At 39.9% G+C, this 18864-nt stretch overlaps 1 protein-coding gene across 1 annotated transcript in view; it reads left to right on the top strand.

Annotated features, from left to right (window-relative positions):
• ITGA2 (integrin subunit alpha 2) overlaps window positions 1-18864 on the top strand; it is a 106262-nt gene that overhangs the window by 58224 nt on the left and 29174 nt on the right. Inside the window, exons 11-15 of the mRNA XM_045815357.2 lie at window positions 1513-1651; window positions 3086-3231; window positions 4822-4965; window positions 17296-17499; window positions 18204-18340. Coding sequence (XP_045671313.2) covers window positions 1513-1651; window positions 3086-3231; window positions 4822-4965; window positions 17296-17499; window positions 18204-18340 — 770 coding nt within the window. The remainder of the gene's footprint in view (window positions 1-1512; window positions 1652-3085; window positions 3232-4821; window positions 4966-17295; window positions 17500-18203; window positions 18341-18864) is intronic.

The following is an 18864-nucleotide window of genomic DNA, read 5'->3' as shown; positions in this document are numbered from 1 at the left end:
CTCCCTCTCCCCCAGCTCATGGACACACACTCTTTCTCTCTAGATAGATAGATAGATAGATAGATAGATAGATAGATAGATAGATAGATAGATAGATAGATAGATAGATAGGTCTTTAAAAAAACAAAACACAAATTCTTGTCATCACTGTCACTGTTGAATTCTGAGATGCCAGAGTTTCTCTTTTCAAAGAGCAGAGACACAAGATGGTTGAAAAATGTGAGGAGTTAGGAAACATGTGAGTTGGGAAGCTTTCTTAGCTCAGAAAATCCATTCTTCTCATAAACATCTACCTCCCTGGGCTCTGGTTCCAACTCTCCTCAGGGTCCCAGTGGAGAAGCAGAGGGACACAGAGATGGAGGACACTGGAAAAGCTTAGGGAACAGTATGAACTCAGATGACTTGTTTGCCAGAATGAAGGACCAGGAATGGCTTATTTTTTTCCCTAGAAGTAAAGGTGCTTTGTCTGGATCACCAATTGTTAGGAATGCTCATAAAAGTTATGGGTTTTTCCCTAGGAAGGAATATAAATGAACCCACACACAGAGAATTTTGCACATAACTTCCTGAGGTGTTTTACATGTCCTGAAGTCCTTTCCTGCACCCCTGATGCAGAGTCCCAAATTTATGACCGTCATTCACACAATTTCATGGTCTCTTGTCCTCAAAATGGGACACTTTTTCCTATTTGCTCTATTTTTAATGGCTTATATTTTTCAATCCAAAATCTATATCTTTGTTGTTTTCTGAGATCTAAGATCAAAAACTTAAAAATAATAAATCCCATCCTGAGAAACCCTGCCTTGTACGTTGACTTACAGCTTTGACGATTCAGATTGGATTTTGAGTCAGTCCAGAGCAGCCTGTCCTGGTTTGTGTACCAATCCCTCCTGGCGCTGTGTTGACCAGTGGCTATTTTCCTCCAAGGAGATGAAATGTCATACTATAGTTACCTTTTGTAGCTGTGCTGTCTTCCAATAGCTGGACTAGGATATAGATGATGGAGGAACATTTGAGAAGGAGTCAAGAGGAAAGAGGAAAAAGTTGAAAATAGAACAGGTCAGAAGAGGTCCTCCTACGAGGACATGCCTGGATAGCAGTGGGGCCCACCTCTCCCCCTCTGTCAGCCGCACTTCCCATTTCTCAAGCATGCCTCACATCCCACCCTGAGCTTTTCTCATGAATACATGGGACAGGAGGCTCACAACTGTTTGGCATTTGCACATGTGCACCTTTCAATGGAAATTAGAAGATGGCTATGTGCTCCTCCCATAGTGTAGTAGAGATTTATCTACAGAATGTAGCAAGATAACATGGCCTGGGGGAAGGCTTGTTTTCCAGCACAAAATACAGTAAAACAATGTGGACACATATCAACATATATTCATATACATTTTACTTCATCATTTTCTCCTTAAATCTAGACCATTTATTTCGATGTTTTGCCTACGTTGCATTCCTGTGCTTCAAAGGTAGTTTGTTCTCATGATCTTCATTTTTCAACTCTTTTAGGACATCCTGATGCTGGGTGCAGTAGGAGCTTATGCCTGGAGTGGGACTGTTGTCCAGCAGACATCTCATGGACATTTGATCTTTCCTAACCAAGCCTTTGACCAAATTCTGCAAGATAAAAATCACAGTTCATATTTAGGTAAGGCATAGCAGCGTTTGACTCAGCAAATTTAAGTTCCCTTTTTATAAACGAGCCCCTTGCTGAATCTCGGGATCCGTTCAGCAAAGCCCTTGAAGTGTCATCTAATTATATTTATTGTACGTGTTCATGTTGCCTCTTTGCAAATCGGGCCGTATCCTAAAACTCTTTAATGACACACTGTATTACACTTGCTGATCTCTTCTGGCTGTTCAAGCAGCTGTGATTGTGCTTCTCTAAAATGGAAATAGTTCCTAAAAGCCAATATAGTAAGTGGTAGTCTTATATTACGTTAGAGTTCTTAGTCTTTTTATTCCTATAATAAGCAACCACTGATTTTGAGCACCTGCGATGGGACAGTTCCTGAGCTGGCAATTCTATCTACACAAACATTTTAATCCTTCCAGGGCACCTGGGCGCCTCAGTTGGTTGAGTGTCTGACTCTTGATTTCAGTTCAGGGGTCGTGAGTTCAAGCCCCACATTGGGCCCCACGCTGGGCATGGAGCCTGCTTAACTAAAAAAAAATCCTCCTAACAATTCTTTGAAGAAAGTATTATTATCCCCATTTTACCTTCGAGAGCCCATGAGGTTAATAACTTTCCCAAAGGTAAACAACTTAGTGGCAAATCCAGAATTCGAACCTGGGGCAGTCTAACTCCAAAGCCTATGTTCTTCACACTGTGGGACATTACCTTTTAAATTCATGTAGTTAGTCATTCAAGAAATCCTTGTTCAGTGCCACGTTCATGAGTGACTGATGGGACAACCCTGAATCTAGGGCCTGCTTTATAGGTAGGTGCCCCATCTCTGCAGGGCAGTGCTGCCAGTCAGAGGGCAGGAGCAGTTCATCTTAGAAAAAGGAAGATGTGCCCGCAGTGATGTGCCCAGGCACACTAGGAACCGTGCATCCCCCGGAAGGAGTGCTGACAACACTGACTCCATTGTTGGCCTTCTGCTTAACTTCCCCTCTGGGGCACAGATGCCAACACTTAAGATAAACAATAGAGAGCTCTCTGGCACAGGTGGGGCTTCTTTAGATAACGACCCCGTGACCTCACCACCATGCCCGTTGCTCCATAAAAGCTGGAGTTGAAGGTCTGAGTTGGGGTGGAGAGTAGTTGCGTAGTGTCTTGAATCGGCCGTCTGTGCGTGCGTGCCCGCGTGTCTGCCCGCCCGCCTGCCTGCCTGCCGGATTGCTCTTATCAGTAAGTTAGCCCGACTGAAACTCTAAACAATACAGAGTAGCTTGCTTTGTGTTTCAGCATTAAAATACCTTCTCAGTCTGGAAGGATACATTACTGACCCTCCTCCGTCTTCTAACACGTCGCCCCACCCCCACAACAAAAAAAGGACCTCTGGTCCTCTCTACTAACTTTGAGAGCTTATGTGGCTGAGCGTTTCAATAGGACCTACTCTGTAACTTTTTCTCCTAGGTTACTCTGTGGCAGCGATTTCTACTGGAACTGATATCCACTTTGTTGCTGGCGCTCCTCGGGCAAATTATACTGGCCAGATCGTGCTCTACAGTGTGAATGAGAATGGCAATGTCACAGTTATTCAGGCTCACCGAGGTGACCAGGTAAATGCCATTGTGTAGCAGGTGAAATTAACTGCAGGGACAACTGGGGCAGATGAGGAGTGGGAGTTGATAGAAATGGAAACTAGCGTTTATTGAATGCCGAACTGTGGCTGGTTCTGTAATCTGTATTTACTTGAATATTCCTTAAATCAACTGGGTGATGCCATTAAGGAGGGCACGTGAATGAGCAACTGACGAATCACTGAACTCTACCTCTGAAACTAATCATACACTATATGTTAATTGAATTTAAATAAAATTTTAAAATTCCTCAAATTTTCACAATACTGAGACCTACCGTCCTCTTCTAACGGGTTCCTGAGAGTTTACCTTCCTAAGGTCAAATAGCTTTCATGGGGTTGATTTGTCATCAAAGCCTGTACTGTTTGGCTACATTCAATTGCAAGTCTTTGACTCCCCAGATTAATAAAACATGGGTTTTATTTAATCCTCATGACAAGCACCTAACCACAGCTTTGTTGGCAAGCTCCTCCTAGGAGCCAATGATCGGGAGGAAAAATGAGAAGAGAGCAGTACAGCATTGTCAAGACTAAGCTACCCTGTCTGGGCCTGTCAAGGTGTCCTGTGGCTTTGAGGTCTCTAAAATTAAAGCAACTTTCTTTTCCTCCACGTTCTTCTCAGCATGACTGTTTGGTAGTCAGAACAGCTGATGACTCCCAGTCATGGCTCACTGGAGCAGAGGCCAGCTGACGGACTCCTATTTCCTTACTAAACAGATTGCACCCATGGGCTTGGCACATATTTGAAATGGGCAACCCTGATCTCTGACAACCAACAGAAATTGTCCTTCCTTGAGTCAGAAAAAACCAACCATTTAGATTTCCCTTCTCTGGGATTAAGTGTGATGTCTCTACTGTCTCTATGGATTTTCCAGGAATAAGAGGACCTGAGTCTTTGACTTCCTTGACCACAAACCAGCTATGGTCACATATTTTCCTCGCCTCCTCTCTATTTTAAAGAAGGGTGCTTTTATTTTGAGAGAAACAAGGACTGTGTTCTAGAATGAATCTTTTCTTACCCATTTCTGAATCTTGCAGAGGTATTCACGGGGCGTGCCCTGAACATTTAATCTTTCCGAGCCTTCCTGGGCCCTCTGCACTCGGCTCACACAGCATCTGGCCCTTGCCTCTACTGGAACATGCCTGACCACACAGCCCGGGCACCACCTCCCTCTCCCCTTCCTGCCTTTCTCCACAGCACACCTCACAGAACCTTCTAAGTGTTTCTGTTTTAAATGTGGTCTTTGAGCCCCCAGCATCAGAAACACCTGAAGTGCTTATTTAAAATAAGACTGTTTTCTGGATTGCACCCATTCAGAGTTTCTGGAAATGGGTCTCCACAATCTGTATTTTAAAGACACGTTCTTGATTTGTGTGCACACTGAGGTTTAACAACCAGTGTTCTATCATGATACGACCTGAGAGAGCGGACTGGGTTGTCCATCTTAATGCTTCTAGCACCTTACAGCTAGTAAGCACTCGATTTTTGTTTGTTGAATGAGTAAATGAAAGTTCAGTGTAACATTAGGAGTGTAGGAGTTCTAGGAATTAATATGCTTTCTCGTTCCAGATCGGCTCCTATTTTGGGAGTGTGCTGTGTTCAGTCGACGTGAATAAAGACACCATCACAGACGTGCTCTTGGTGGGCGCACCAACGTACATGAATGACCTAAAGAAGGAGGAAGGAAGAGTCTACCTGTTTACCATCACACGGGTAAGAAAAACGATTCAACTGACTTAGTTTACTTTGCTTCAGTATTGGTAAATAAAAGTTAATCTGCATTTTTGCAGAATAAAGACTTGAATGATCATTTTCATATGTAGTATGGTTTGTATCTCACCATTTTGAGGATGTATCCATTAATTTATTTTAAAAAACACATTAAAAAGCATAATCTTTAGAGAAAGAGCTTAATGCATAGTGCCCTGCTGTTTTCCCTGAAAAGTCTTTGAATATATAATATATATCCAGACAAAGTACTGTCATTTTTTAAATGCATGTACATACAAAAATCTGTATTTCCTAAGTATCTCCTTCAATTATTCTTCACTGTAAAGGGATCATAATAACAGAACAAACTATCTTCCTAACATCTTACAGTGAAAAAAAAAATTGTACCAGGTACTCTGCAAATTTTTGTTTAATCCGGGTTGTTTTCTACATTAGTTTGTCAGGAAATTCTGTTGCTTAGTTTAACAGTGAGGTATGTATACGTGCAGCTCTTGGAAATTTTAGTCCTTGCACATAAAAATTAGCAGACTGTAACCAGACTGAGTTCTCTAAATCCACACCCATAGTATAATGCGCTTGGAGCTGAAAAAAAACCTAAAATCAAAGACACAAGTTGACATAGAAAACTGTAGAAAGGATGGGGGAAAGAAAGGGTAGCTGATATTAAGATAGTAAATATTATGATTTGCTGTTGTGATAGTTTGTCCTACCTCATTTATTTAAATGAATGTAAAAATTAGCCCTCAAACAGAAGCAATTAAAACAATTCTAAAGCAGGGGTGCCTGGGTAACTCAGTGGAGCATCCAACTCTTGATTTTGGCTCAAGTCATGATCTCAGGGTCATGAGATTGAGCCCCATGTTGGGCTCCTCTCTGACTGTGGAGCCTACTTAAGGTTCTCTCTCTCTCCCTCTCCCCCTCCCACCCCCTGCTCAGCTTGCTCTCTCTCTCTTTCTCTCTCTCCCTCTCTCCCTCCCTCCCTCCCTCTCCCCCCCCCCGCTTAAAAAAAATTCTAAAGCATATAAAGAATGTATAATTGAATATTCAGTAAGAGAGGGGCATAAATATTTGTCTAAAAATTTAACAAATCCCTAGTTTCTTAAATGTTGTTTCTCAAACATTCTGAATTATCATTAATTGTTGGATGAGGAGATTTCCTAATACTTTGTCAATCTCAGTTACAAAGTGATTTCCATAAGATTATTATAGAGAAGAATCAGCACTGACCTAGTTTCATGGTTGAAGAGCATCGCTTCCTTGTGAGGTCATGAAATATTTCCATTCCTGATTTCAAAATCTGGAAGAAAAAGAAAAACAAGAAAATGTCTTTCTTTGGGCAGAATTATTTTTTATAATGTGACATTAACAGTCTCACTTTTTTTTTTTTTTTTGAGTAGAGGTGACACACAATGTTACATTAGTTTCAGGTGTACAGCAAAGTGATTTGACAAGTTTATACATCATGCTGCGTTCATCACAAATGTAGCTTCCGTCTGTCCCTTTACATCATAATATCATTCACCATATTCCTTATGCTGTGGTTTTTATTCCATGATTTATTCATTACACAACTGGAAGCCTGTATCTCCCACTCCCCTTCACCCATTTTGCCTGATGCTCTATCCCCCTCCTCTCTGTAAACCACCAGTTTGTTCTCTGTATTTATAGGTCCGATTCTGCTTTTTGCTTATTCATTTCCTTTGGGTTTTTTGGTTTTGTTTTTTATTTTTTTTTATTTTTAGATTCCACTTATGAGTGGAATCATATAGTATTTGTCTTTCTTTGACCTGTTTCACTTTGCATAATACCCTCTTGCTCCATCCATGTTATCTCAAATGGCATGATCTCCCTTATAGTTGTTTAATATTTGTGTGTGTACACATTTTCCTTATCCATTTGTCTATTGATGGACACTTAGGTTGTCCCCATATCTTGGCTATTGTAAATAATGCTCAATAAACACAGGGGTGCATAGATCTTTTCAAATTAGTGTTTCTGCTTTCTTTGGGTAAACACCCAATAGTGAAATTATTGGATTGTATAGTATTTCTATTTTTAATTTTTTGAGGAATGTGCACACTGTTTTCCACAGTGGCTGCACCAGTTTGCATTCCCACCAACAGTGCACAAGGGTCCCTTTTTCTCCACATCCTTGCCAATACTTGCTATTTCTTGTCATTTTGATTTTAGCCATTCTAACTGTTGTCAGGTGTTATCTCATTGTGGTTTTGATTTGTATTCCTCTGATGAGTGATGTTGAGCATCTTTTCATGTCGGCCGTCTGTATGTTTTCTTTGGAAAAATGTTCAGGTCTTCTGTCCATTTTTTTAATAGGATTGTTTGGGTTTTTTTCGGTGTTTAAGTTCTTCATACATTTTAAATATTAACCCCTTTTTGGATCTATCACTTGTAAATATTTTCTCCCACTCAGTAGGTTGTCTTTTTGTTTTGCCAATGGTTTCCTTTGCTGTGCAGAAGTCTTTCATTTTTGTTTCTTAAGATTTTATTTAATTATTTGAGATAGAACACGAGCACAAGTGGGGGAGAGGAGCAGAGGGAGCAGGGAGTCTAACACTAGCTCGATCCTGGGACCCTGGGATCATGACCTGAGCCAAAGGTAGATGCTTAACCAACTGAGCCACCCAGGCGCCCTGTGCAGAAGCCTTTTATTTTGGTGTAGTCTCAATAGTTTATTTTTGCTTTTGTTTTCCTTGACTCAAGAGACTTACCTAGAAAAATGTTGCTATTGCTAATGTCAGAAATTACTGCCTGTGTCCTCTTCTAGGAGGATTTTTTTGGCTTTCAGGTCTCACATATATGTGTTTAATCCATTTTGAGTTTATTTTTGTGTTCAGTACTAGAACGTGGTCTAGTTTCCTTCTTTAGCATGTAGCTATCCAGTTATCCCAGCACTATTAATTTAAAAGACTGTGTTCTCCCTATTATATTCTAGCCTCCTTTGTCATAGATCAATTGACCATATAACCATGGGTTTATCTGGAGTCTCTATTCTGTTCCTTTGATCTGTGTGTCTGTTTTTGTGTCTGTTTTTGTACCATACTGTTTTGATTACTACAGCTTTGTAGTATATCTTAAAACCTGGAATTGTAATATACTCAGTTTTGTTCTTAAGATTGCTTTCACTATTCAGGGGGCGCCTGGGTGGCACAGCGGTTAAGCGTCTGCCTTCAGCTCAGGGCGTGATCCTGGCGTTATGGGATCAAGCCCCACATCAGGCTCCTCTGCTGTGAGCCTGCTTCTTCCTCTCCCACTCCCCCTGCTTGTGTTCCCTCTCTCGCGGCTGTCTCTATCTCTGTCGAATAAATAAATAAAATCTTTAAAAAAAAAAAAAAAGATTGCTTTCACTATTCAGGGTCTTCTGTAGTTTTGTGCACGTTTTAGTATTCTGGTTTTGTGAAAAACGTTGGTATTTTGACAGAGATTGCATTGAATCTGTAGATTGCTTTGGGCAATATGGACATTTTAACAATATTAATTATTCTAATCCATGAGCATGGAGTGTCTTTCCATTTGTTTGTGTCATCTTCAATTTCTTTTGTCAGTGTTTTATACTGTTTGGAGTACAGGTAGGTCTTTCACCCCTTTGGTTAAGTTTATTCCTAGATATTTTATTTGGGGTGCAATTGTAAATGGTGTTGGTGGGGTTTTTGTTTGTTTGTTTGTTTTAATTTCTCTTGCTGTGACTTCTTTGTTAGAGTATAGAAACGCTACTGATTTCTGGGTATTAATTTTGTATCCCACCACTTTACTGAATTTGTTTATTACTCCGGTTTTTTCTGGTGTGGTCTTTAAGTTTTGTATATATATATAATATCATGTTGTCTGCAAATAGTGACAGTTTAATTTCTTCTTTACCAATATAGATGCTGCTTATTTCTTCTTTGTGTCTGATTGCTGGGGTTAGGACTTCCAGTATTATGTTGAATAAAAATGATGGGTAAACAACCTTATCCTATTCTGACCTCAGAGGGAAAGCTCTCAGTTTTTCACCATTGAGTATGATGTCAGCGTTGGGTTTTTCATATATGGCCTTTGTCATGTTGAGGTATATTCCCTCTAACCCCACTTTGTTGAGAGTTTTTATCACAAATTGAGGTTGAATCTTGTCACATGTTTTTCTGCATCTATTAAGATGATCATTTACCCTTCATTTTGTTAGTGTGGTGTATGGCATTGATTTGAAAATATTGAACCATCCTTGCATCCCTGGAATAAATCCTACCTGATTGTGGTGAATTATCATTTTAACATATTGTATGCAATCTGCTAATATTTTATGGAGGACTTTTGTATTTATGTTTATCAGGGATATTGGCCTATAGTTTTATTTTTGTGGTGTCTTTGTCTACTTTTGATATTAGGGTAATACTCGGCTCATAGAATGTATTTGGAAGCTTTCCTTCTTCTTTTGTTTGGAATGTTTGAGGGAGAATAGGTATTAACTCTTTAAGTGTTGGTAGAATTCCCCTGTGAGTCCAGCTTTGTTTTTTCTTTTTCAACATTTCTTTGGTGATTTGGGGTCTTTTCTGATTCCACACAAATTTTAGGATTTTTTGTTCCAGCACTTTGAAAAATGTCATTGGTATTTTTATTGGGATGGCGTTTCTAATGATTGTTTCTATTTCCTTGGTGTTCATCGTGATCTCTCCCTTTTCATTCATAATTTTATTAATTTGGGTCCTTTTTCTATTCTTTTGAATAAGTCTGGCCAATGGCTTATTGATCTTATTAATTCTTTCAAAGAACCAGCTTCTAGTTTTCTTGATCTGCTCTACTATATTTCTGGTTTCTAATTCATTGATCTCTGCTCTAATCTTAATCATTTGTCTTTTTGTGTGTGGCTTAGGCCTATTCTTTTGTTCCATCTCCAGCTGTTTAAGGTGTGAGTATAAGGACTGCATTTTAGATTTTTGTTTTTTTGAGTGAGGCTTGGATGGCTATGTATATCCCCCTTAGGACTGCCATTGCAGTGTCCCATGGGTTTTGGACCGATATGTTTTCGTTCTCATTGGTTTCCATAAATTGCTTAAGTTCTTCCTTAATTTCCTTGTTTACCCAAACATTCTTAAGCAGGATGGTCCTTAGACTCCAAATATTTTAGTTTCTTCCAATTTTTTTCTTGTGGTTGAGTTCTAGTTTCAAAGCATTGTGGTCTGAGAATATGTAGGAAATAATCTTTTGGTATTGATTGAGACCTGTTTTGTGACCCAGTATATGGTCTATCCTGGAGAGAGTTCCATGTGCGTTTGGAGAAAAAAACAAAAAACAAAACCAAAAACAAAAGAAACAAAAAAATGAGTATCCTGTTGTTTTAGGGTGGAATGCTCTGTATAGATCTATGAGGGCCATCTGGTCCAATGTGTCATTCAAAGCTCTTGTTTCTTTGTTGATTTTCTGCTGAGATGATCTGTCTTTTGCTGAGAGTGAAGTGTTGAGGTCCCCTACTACTAATGTATTATTATCTAATATGTCTCTTTATTTTGGTTAACAATTGCCCTGTGTAGTTGGCTGCTCCCCTGTTGGGGGCATAGGTATTTATAATTGTTAGATCCTCTTGTTGGATACACCCTTTAAGAATAATATAGTGTCCTTCTGTATCTCTAACTACAGTCTTTAGCTTAAAATCTAATTTGTCTGATATGAGAATTGCTACCCCAGCTTTCTTTTGAGGTCCATTGGCATGAAAAAATGGTTCTCCATCCCTTTATGTTGTCTGGATGTATCCTTAGGTTCAAAATGTGTCTCTTGTAGACAGCATATGGATGGGTCATATCTTTTTATCCAATCTGCCACCCCATGGCATTTTATGGGAGCACTTAGGCCATTCACATTGAGAGTGATTATTGAGATATGATTTTAATGTTGTCATGTTGCCTGTGAAGTCCTTGTTTCTATAGATTGTCTCTGTAAATTTCTGCTCTGTATCACTCTTGGGGTCTTCTTTTATAGAACTCCCCTTAATATTTCTTGTAGGACTGGCTTGGTGGTCACATATTCTTTCAGTTTCTGCCAGTCTTGGAAGCTCCTTGTCTCTCCATCCATTCTGAATGACAGCCTTGCTGGTTACAGTATCCTTGGCTGCATGTTCTCCCCACTTAGTGCTCTGAATATGCCTTGCCAGCCCTTTCTGGCTTGCCAGGTCTCTGTAGACAGGTCTGATGTTATTCTCATGTTCCTCCCTCTGTACGTGAGGAATCTCTTCCCCCTCACCGCTTTCAAGATTGTTTCGTTGGATCTAAGATTTGCGAATTGTACTATCATATGTCGTGGTGTTGGTCTGTTCTCATTGATCTTGGGAGGGGTCCTCTCTGCCTCTTGGACACAAATGCTTGTTTCCTTCCCCAGATTATGAAAGTTCTCAGCTACAATTTGTTCAAATATCTCTTCTAGACCTCTCTTTCTCCACCCCCTTGGGGATCCTAATAATTCTGACATTGGAACATTTCATTGAGTCAGTAATCTCCCGTAGCTTTTTTTTTTTTTTTTCATGAAATTGGAGGGTTTTTTTCCCATTTTACCTCTTACCTTTTCTATCATCTTATCCTCTCACTAATTCCTTCTTCTGCCTTGTTTACTTTGGCAGTCAGAGCATTCAGTTTAGATTGCATTTCATTCCAAACATTTTTAATTTCTGCCAGATTTGTTCTCATTTCAGCCCTTAGAGATTCTGTATTTTCATTAATATTTTTCTCAAGCCTATATATCATCTTGATAATTGTTACTCTGAAATCCATTTCTGACTTCTTGGTTATATCCATATCCATTAGTTCTGTGGCAGAGGCCACAGTCTCTGTTTCTTTCCTTTGTTGGGGGTTCCCCCCATTGTCATTCTGATGAGGTGTGGTTGCAGAATGTATGGAGTCCAAATTATTGACCAGGACCCAAGCAAGATGCACCTGTTTTATAGGGACCTTAGGGATGTGGGCTTCTTGTTCTTTCAGCCTGCCTTCTGGGGGAGGGGCCTGCCGCACTGATACCCAGGCAACCCCGTTTGGGCAGAGTTGCCCTGTTCCCTGGCAGGGGGGTGGGGGTGGGGAGATGGCTCAGTAAGAACTGGTTTTTTAGGGCTTTTGTTCCCTAGTGGCTTTCTGTGTCTCTTCTGAGAGTCAAAGCAGCAGGGACCATATCCAAACCTCTGTTTCAGAACAGAGAGATCGCAGTCTGCTCTTCACTGAGCTCTCCTGGCCGCTCTAACTCCGTTCCTGTCCATGCTGATAAAAACCCCACAACGTCCCAGGTTGTGCGCCCCACAGCTGCTTTCTCAGTCTTCGTTCCCAGGGCCAGCACGTCTCTGTCCTTTGTGTTTCTAAAACTGCCAGCTGTCCCTGGCTCACATGTGTGCTCCGGGCCTCCTGGTCTCAGTCTGGTTTTCCGGAGGCTACCGGTCCCTGAGTCCAGCCCACCCCCCAGCACAGGAGGCTACTGCCTCCCGGCACCCGAGCCTGGCGGCTCCCTCCCCCTTCTGTTTATCTTCTGATATCTGCATGCAGACTCTCGGCTCCCTGCTCGTACCTTGAGACCAAGTGCCGGAGATGTTCATTTGTAGAGATCTGTATGTATCTTCTTATGTCTCAGGCTGATTTCGTGGGTGTTCAGGATGGTCTGGTAGATATCCAGCTTGATTCAGGGGACCGGTTGAAATAGGGTCCTCCGCCATCTTTCCCCCTCCTCTGTTACTTTAAACTTCTGATTTTTTTTTTAATTTGGGTCCTCTTTTTTTTTTTTTTCCCTTGACAAATTGGGCTAAGGGTTTATCAATTTTGTTTATCTTTTCAAAGAACCATCTCAGTTTCATTGATTTCCCTTTGTTGTTGTTATTGTTGTTTCTAGGCCATTTATTTCTGCTCTGATCTTTATTTCCTTTGGTTTTGTTTGTTCTTCTTTCTCTAGTTCCTTTATGTGTAAGGTTAGATTGTTTATTTGAACTTTTTCTTATTTCTTATTTCTTATTTGGGGTAGGCCTCTATCACTGTATACTGTGTACTTCCCTCTTAGTACTGCTTTTGCTACATCCCAAAGATTTTTGGACCATTGTGTTTTCACTTTCATTCATCTCCATGTATTTTATTTCTTCTTTTTTGCTTTATTGACCTAGTGGTTGTCTGGTATCATGGTATGTAGTCTCTTTGTGTTTGTGTTTTTCCCTTTTTTTCTTGTCATTTGTTTTTAGTTTCATACTGTCGTGATAAAAATGCATGGTATGATTTCAATCTTAAATTTATTTTAAGGCTTCTTTTATGGCCTGATATGTGATCTATTCTGGAGAATGTTCCATGTGTGCTTGAAAAGCATGAGTATTCTGTTTTGGGATGAAATGTTCCATATATATCTGTTATGCCCAACTGGTCTACTGTGTCATTCAAAGACATTGTTTCCTTATTGATTTTTTTTTTCTGTCTTATCTCTCCGTTGATGTAAGTGGGGTGTTAAATTCCCCTCCTATTATTGTATTACCATAAATTTCTACTTATGTCCATTTATGTTTGCTTTATGTATTTGGGTGCTCCAGTGTTGGGTGTGTAGATATTTATAATTGTTCTCTCCTCTTGTTGGAGTGATCCTTTTATTATGTAATAATTGTTGTTAGTCTTTAAAGTCTATTTTGTCTGATATAATTAGTGCTACCCCAGCTTTTTTTCACTTCCATTTGCATGGTGAATGTTTCTCTATCCCTTCACTTTCAGTCTGCACACGTCTTTAGGTCAGACGTGTGAATCTTTTGTAGGCAGCATATAGATGGGTGCTTGTTTTTGTTTTTTGTTTTTTTTTTTAATCAACACTGTCACCCTATGTCTTTTGATTGGAGCATTTAGACCATTTACATTTAAAGTAATTATTGATATATACTTTTTGCCATTTTTTAAAATTTGTTTTCTGGTTGTCTTATTGTTCCTTTTTCTTTCTGTGATTGGTGAGGTTCTATAGTGTTATATTTAGCTTTCTTTCTCTTTCTTTTTTGTGTGTCTATCATAGGTTTTGGGCTTGTGGTTACCATGAAGTTCATATATAACATTCCAAGTAAATAGCAGTCTATATTAATTTGGTCATTTAAGTTCAAAGGCATTCCAAAGGTGGCAGGAGTTGGGGGGGGGCTTTTTCTTTTTCCCCTTCTCTTCCCTTTTTACTCCTTTCTCCACATTTTATGTGTATGTTGTCATATTTTACATCTTTTATTAATAATTTTCTTATGTCTAATTATGGCCATTTCTTTTCCACTTAAGTCCCTTTAATGTGTCTTTAAGGCCAGGTTAGTGGTGATGAACTCCTTTCTCTTTCATTTGTCTGGGAAACCCTTTATCTCGCCTTCAGATCTGAATGATAATCTTGCCTGGTAGAGTATTCTTGGCTGTAGGTTTTTGATTTTTTTTTCCTTTCAGCACTTTGTGAGCCAGAAGAAAGTGGCAGGATATATTCAAAGTATTTGCTGAAAAATCAGCCAATAGCCTTATAGATTTTTCCCTTCTAAGTAACTTTTTTTCCTTTCTTGATGCTTTTAAGATTCTCTTTATCTTTAACCTTTGACATTTTAATTAATACGTGCCATGGTGTGGCCCTCCTTGGGTTCATCATATTTGGAACTCTCTGTGCTTACTGGACTTGGATGTCTATTTCCTTCCGTAGGTTAGGGAAATTTTCAGTTATTTCTTCAAATAAGTTTTCTACACCTTCTTCTCTTTTTCTGGGACCCCTATAATGCAAATGTTTGTTCACTTTATGTTGTCCATGAGCTCTTAATCTTTTTAAATTTTTTTAAATTATGTTAGTCACCATACAGTACATCATTAGCTTTTGATGTCGTGTTCCATGATTCATTGTTTGCATATAACACCCAGTGCTCCATGCAATACATGCCTTCTTTAATACTCTTCACTGGGCTAGCCCATCCCCCATCCCCCTCCCCTCTAAAACCCTCAGTTTGTTTCCTGAGTCCATAGTCTTTCATGGTTCATCTCCTCCTCTGTTCCAGCCCCCTTCATTTTTCCCTTCCTTCTCCTAACGATCTCCCTGCTATTCCTTATGTTCCACAAATGAGTGAAACCATATGATAATTGTCTTTCTCTGCTTGACTTATTTCACTTAGCATAATCTCCTCCAGTCCTGTCCATGTTGCTGCAAATGTTGGGTAATCGTTCTTTCTAATGGCTGAGTAATATTCCATTGTATATATATGGACCACATCTTCTTTATCCATTCCTCTGTTGAAGGGCATCTTGGCTCCTTCCACAGTTTGGTTATTGTGGACGTTGCTGCTATGAACATTGGGGTGCGTATGGCGCTTCCTTTCACTACATCTGTATTTTGGGGGTAAATACCCAGTAGTGCAATTGCTGGGTCATAAGGTAGATCTATTTTTAACTTTTTGAGGAACCTCCAGACTGTTTTCCAAAGTGGCTGTACCAACTTGCATTCCCACCAACAGTGTAAGAGGGTTCCAACCTATCATTTTTTTTAAAAAAATTCTTTTCTCTTTTTGCTGCTCAGCTCGTGTTGCTCGCCATTCAGGGTGCTGGTATGTTCTTTTGCATCCTCTAATCTACTGTTGATTCCATTATTTCAGTTATTGTATTCTTCAACTCTGGTCCTTTTTAATACTTTCTATGTCTTTATTGAAAGTCTCACTGAAATCTTCCACTTTTTTCTCTAGCCCTGTATCTTCATAATTATTAAATTCTTTATTAGGCATGTTGCTTATCTCTGTTTCATTTAGTTCTTCTTCTGAGGTTTGTTTTTTGTTGTTTTGTTTTGTTTTGTTTTTTTCCTTTTGGAGCATAGTCCTCTGTCTCTGCATTTTGCTTGACTTTCTGCATGTGTTTCTGTGGATTAGGCAGAATGATTACTGCTCCTGAACTTGGATGGTGTCCCTTTGCAGACTATGTGTGCTTGGTGATTTGCTGCTGGCTGAGCTGTGGCTGTATATGCTAGTTACTCTTTTAAACTGTGGCTTTCTGCAGAAAGAAGAAAATAATAAAATTTGAAAGAGAAAGAAGAGGAAATAAAGCAAAAAAAAAGGCTTTTTTAAAATTTAAAAATAAAAACTTGTTTTAATTTAAAAATTTAAAAGAAAAACAAAACTCTAAAATTCTACAATTTGTTTTCCATGCCCTGGCACCACAGAGGCTGGTATGGGCTTACAGACCCCGGGTTTGCTGATTTGCAAGACCCCTCTGATGACTGAACCCTGCCATTTATAGGGCTGGGACCTGCACGTTACAGCATCTAAACCCACTGGTTATTGCATTTAGACCCTGTTCCAGTCTGGGCTTTAAAGGGGGAGGGGGAGAGAGTGGGCCCACAGTTCTTTGGCTCTTTTAAACTATGCTTTTTTCCTGTGCTGGGACACAGCACAGCCCACTGAGACTGGTGTGGGCTTGAGGACCTTGGGCTTGCTGAGGTCGATGAGGCAGAGCTCACTGAGACAACCAGACCTGCCCCTCTGCTGATCAGACCTTGTTCTGACTGAGGTTTTAAGGTGGAATGGTAATAATGGAAACCATCATTCTCCAGTCCCTCCGGAGAGCTTAGCCCGCAGCTCCTCCACCGTGTGACGGAGTTCTGTTATTTCCTTTAGATGCTAATTGCTCTTTTAAACTGTGGCTTCTTTTCTGTGCCCAAGGACAGAGGAATCTGTTCCTGCCCTCCCAGTACCCTGCATCCCCACTGCATCAGTTTCCCTTTGTTATTGTGTCTCCGTCTCTCTTTGTGTTCTCTTGTCATTCTCTCCATCTTTGGCTGTTCAGTAGTTGTTCAGTCAGCCCTCAGTTTTGTTTTGTTTTTTAGGAGGAATTGTTCTATCAATAAGTGTAACTTGGTGGGTTCCAGGGAGGGGTGAGTTCAGGGTTGCTGCCTTGCACTGGAACCTAGCGGTCTCCTTTCCTACTTCCTGTACCATTATAATGATGTCACTGTTCAGTGATTTTATTGTGTCTCCACCTTAATTTTTATTCAAGATGTTAGTAGATTTGCATCAGCAAATTTTAAATCAAAAGTTTTGAAACAGGTAAAGATCCTAATATTAAGGGGGAAAGGAGGTAAGGATATGGATAGTGTTATGTACGTTGTGCAGTCACAGTAAAGAGAATTCACTGCTTTCACCTCAGTTTATGAGCACATATCCTATGAGCTTACTTGCTAGAATTCTCATAATTCTCATCAGAGAATTTTTGTAATTTAGGTTTACAATCCTGTCTACTTTTAACAGTTTCCAAATTGGTTCGGTCATCATTTGCTGTGAATTTTAGTGATAAAAGTTGGAAGGTTTTCTTTAATCATCCCTCTTTTCCCCTTTGCAAGGGTGTTTTGAATTGGCACCAATTTCTTGAAGGCCCCGAGGGTGTTGAAAATGCTCGGTTTGGTTCAGCGATTGCAGCTCTTTCAGATATCAACATGGATGGCTTTAATGATGTAATCGTTGGTTCACCTTTGGAAAATCAGAACTCTGGAGCTGTGTACATCTACAATGGTCACGAGGGCACCATTCGCAAGAGGTATTCCCAGGTAATCCGTGAGTTCCATAGTGATGTATGCACGTGTTAGAACTACAGAGTACCATGCAGACAATCTGAGCCATCCCACTTATTTTTAGAACTTTGTTCGTTCATTAAGCAAACATTTAGTGAACCTCCTACTGTGTGTCAGGCACTGTCCTAGGTTCTGGGGACACTGTAAAGAACAGGACAGATAAAATTCTGCTTTTTGTGGATCTTCCATTTTTTTTTGTGGAGGAGACAGAGGGAGAATAAGATAAGTGAGAAAGAGTGTTCCAGAACATAATAAATGATAAGGCATTAAAAAAAATGTTTTTAAATGTTCAGGGATGGGAGTTATTAGGTACTTTAAAGGGTGTCCAAGGGGGCCTCATTGATCAGGCAACTTCCCAGTGAAATCCTAAAAGATGTGGGCTAGGAGAGCAGTCACACCCGAGCTTGCATCAAATCCTGTTCAGTTGTTCAGTCCACTGATCTGTTGCTGCTTTGTGATTTTTTTTTATTTTAAAAGATTCGTGCTGTTTCTTTAATGTGGCTGCAAGCATGACAAACAGATGAGAAAAGCTGCAATTGAAAAATCAGTGGAATTTTGTGGAGAATAAGACAACCTGAGAAGTGGCTGTATAGAAAATCGAACGGTGCAGTGTAGAAGCTCCCTTTGTTTCTATTTCAGTTGTTATGCATTATAATTTCATGTCAAACTTGCTCTTTCAGAAAATCTTGGGATCCGATGGAGCCTTTAGGAGCCAGCTGCAGTACTTTGGGAGATCTTTGGACGGTTATGGTGATTTAAATGGGGATTCCATCACCGACGTGTCCGTTGGTGCCTTTGGGCAAGTGGTTCAGCTCTGGTGAGTCAGTTGAGAGCCAGATACAAATGAACTAAAAACTGACCTGCTTAAGTAGAGCAGATAGCTGTGCTGAAATTGTGGAAATGCCACATGCATCCTAGAAGACTCCAGGACAATTATGTGTCATAGTTTATGTATCAAAGGAAGAAATGTGTTTTTCCTTGTGGGAGAAGAAAAATACTTGCTTAACATCGCTGTCAAGTTCCTCTTCTCTATATGGTGAGCAGGAAAAGGACCTAGAAAAGACAGAGTCTTTGAAATGGTATCCAAGATATTTCTGAATATTATCTTCCCAATAACCTTACCTCAGCTCACAGAAAGGAAGCCTCATGAGAATGCTCTAAAAATACTGAATACTCAGACCACACAAGTGAAGTATAACTTCTCATGTGGTTATGAAGTAACTTTTGAAATTATTAGTCAGAAACAAGAAGCCCTTATTTAGGTTTAGCTGACCTCTCACTGACCTCAGTAGAAGTTGAAGAGCAGGGACGAGCAATAAAGGACTCAAGGGCGGTGTGATT

The sequence above is a fragment of the Ursus americanus genome, chromosome 15 (assembly GCF_024610735.1).
Source record: "Ursus americanus isolate L20-20 chromosome 15, mUrsAme1.1.p, whole genome shotgun sequence".
In the NCBI taxonomy this organism is placed as follows: Eukaryota; Metazoa; Chordata; class Mammalia; order Carnivora; family Ursidae; genus Ursus; species Ursus americanus.
This window is presented reverse-complemented; position numbering and strand designations above follow the sequence as displayed.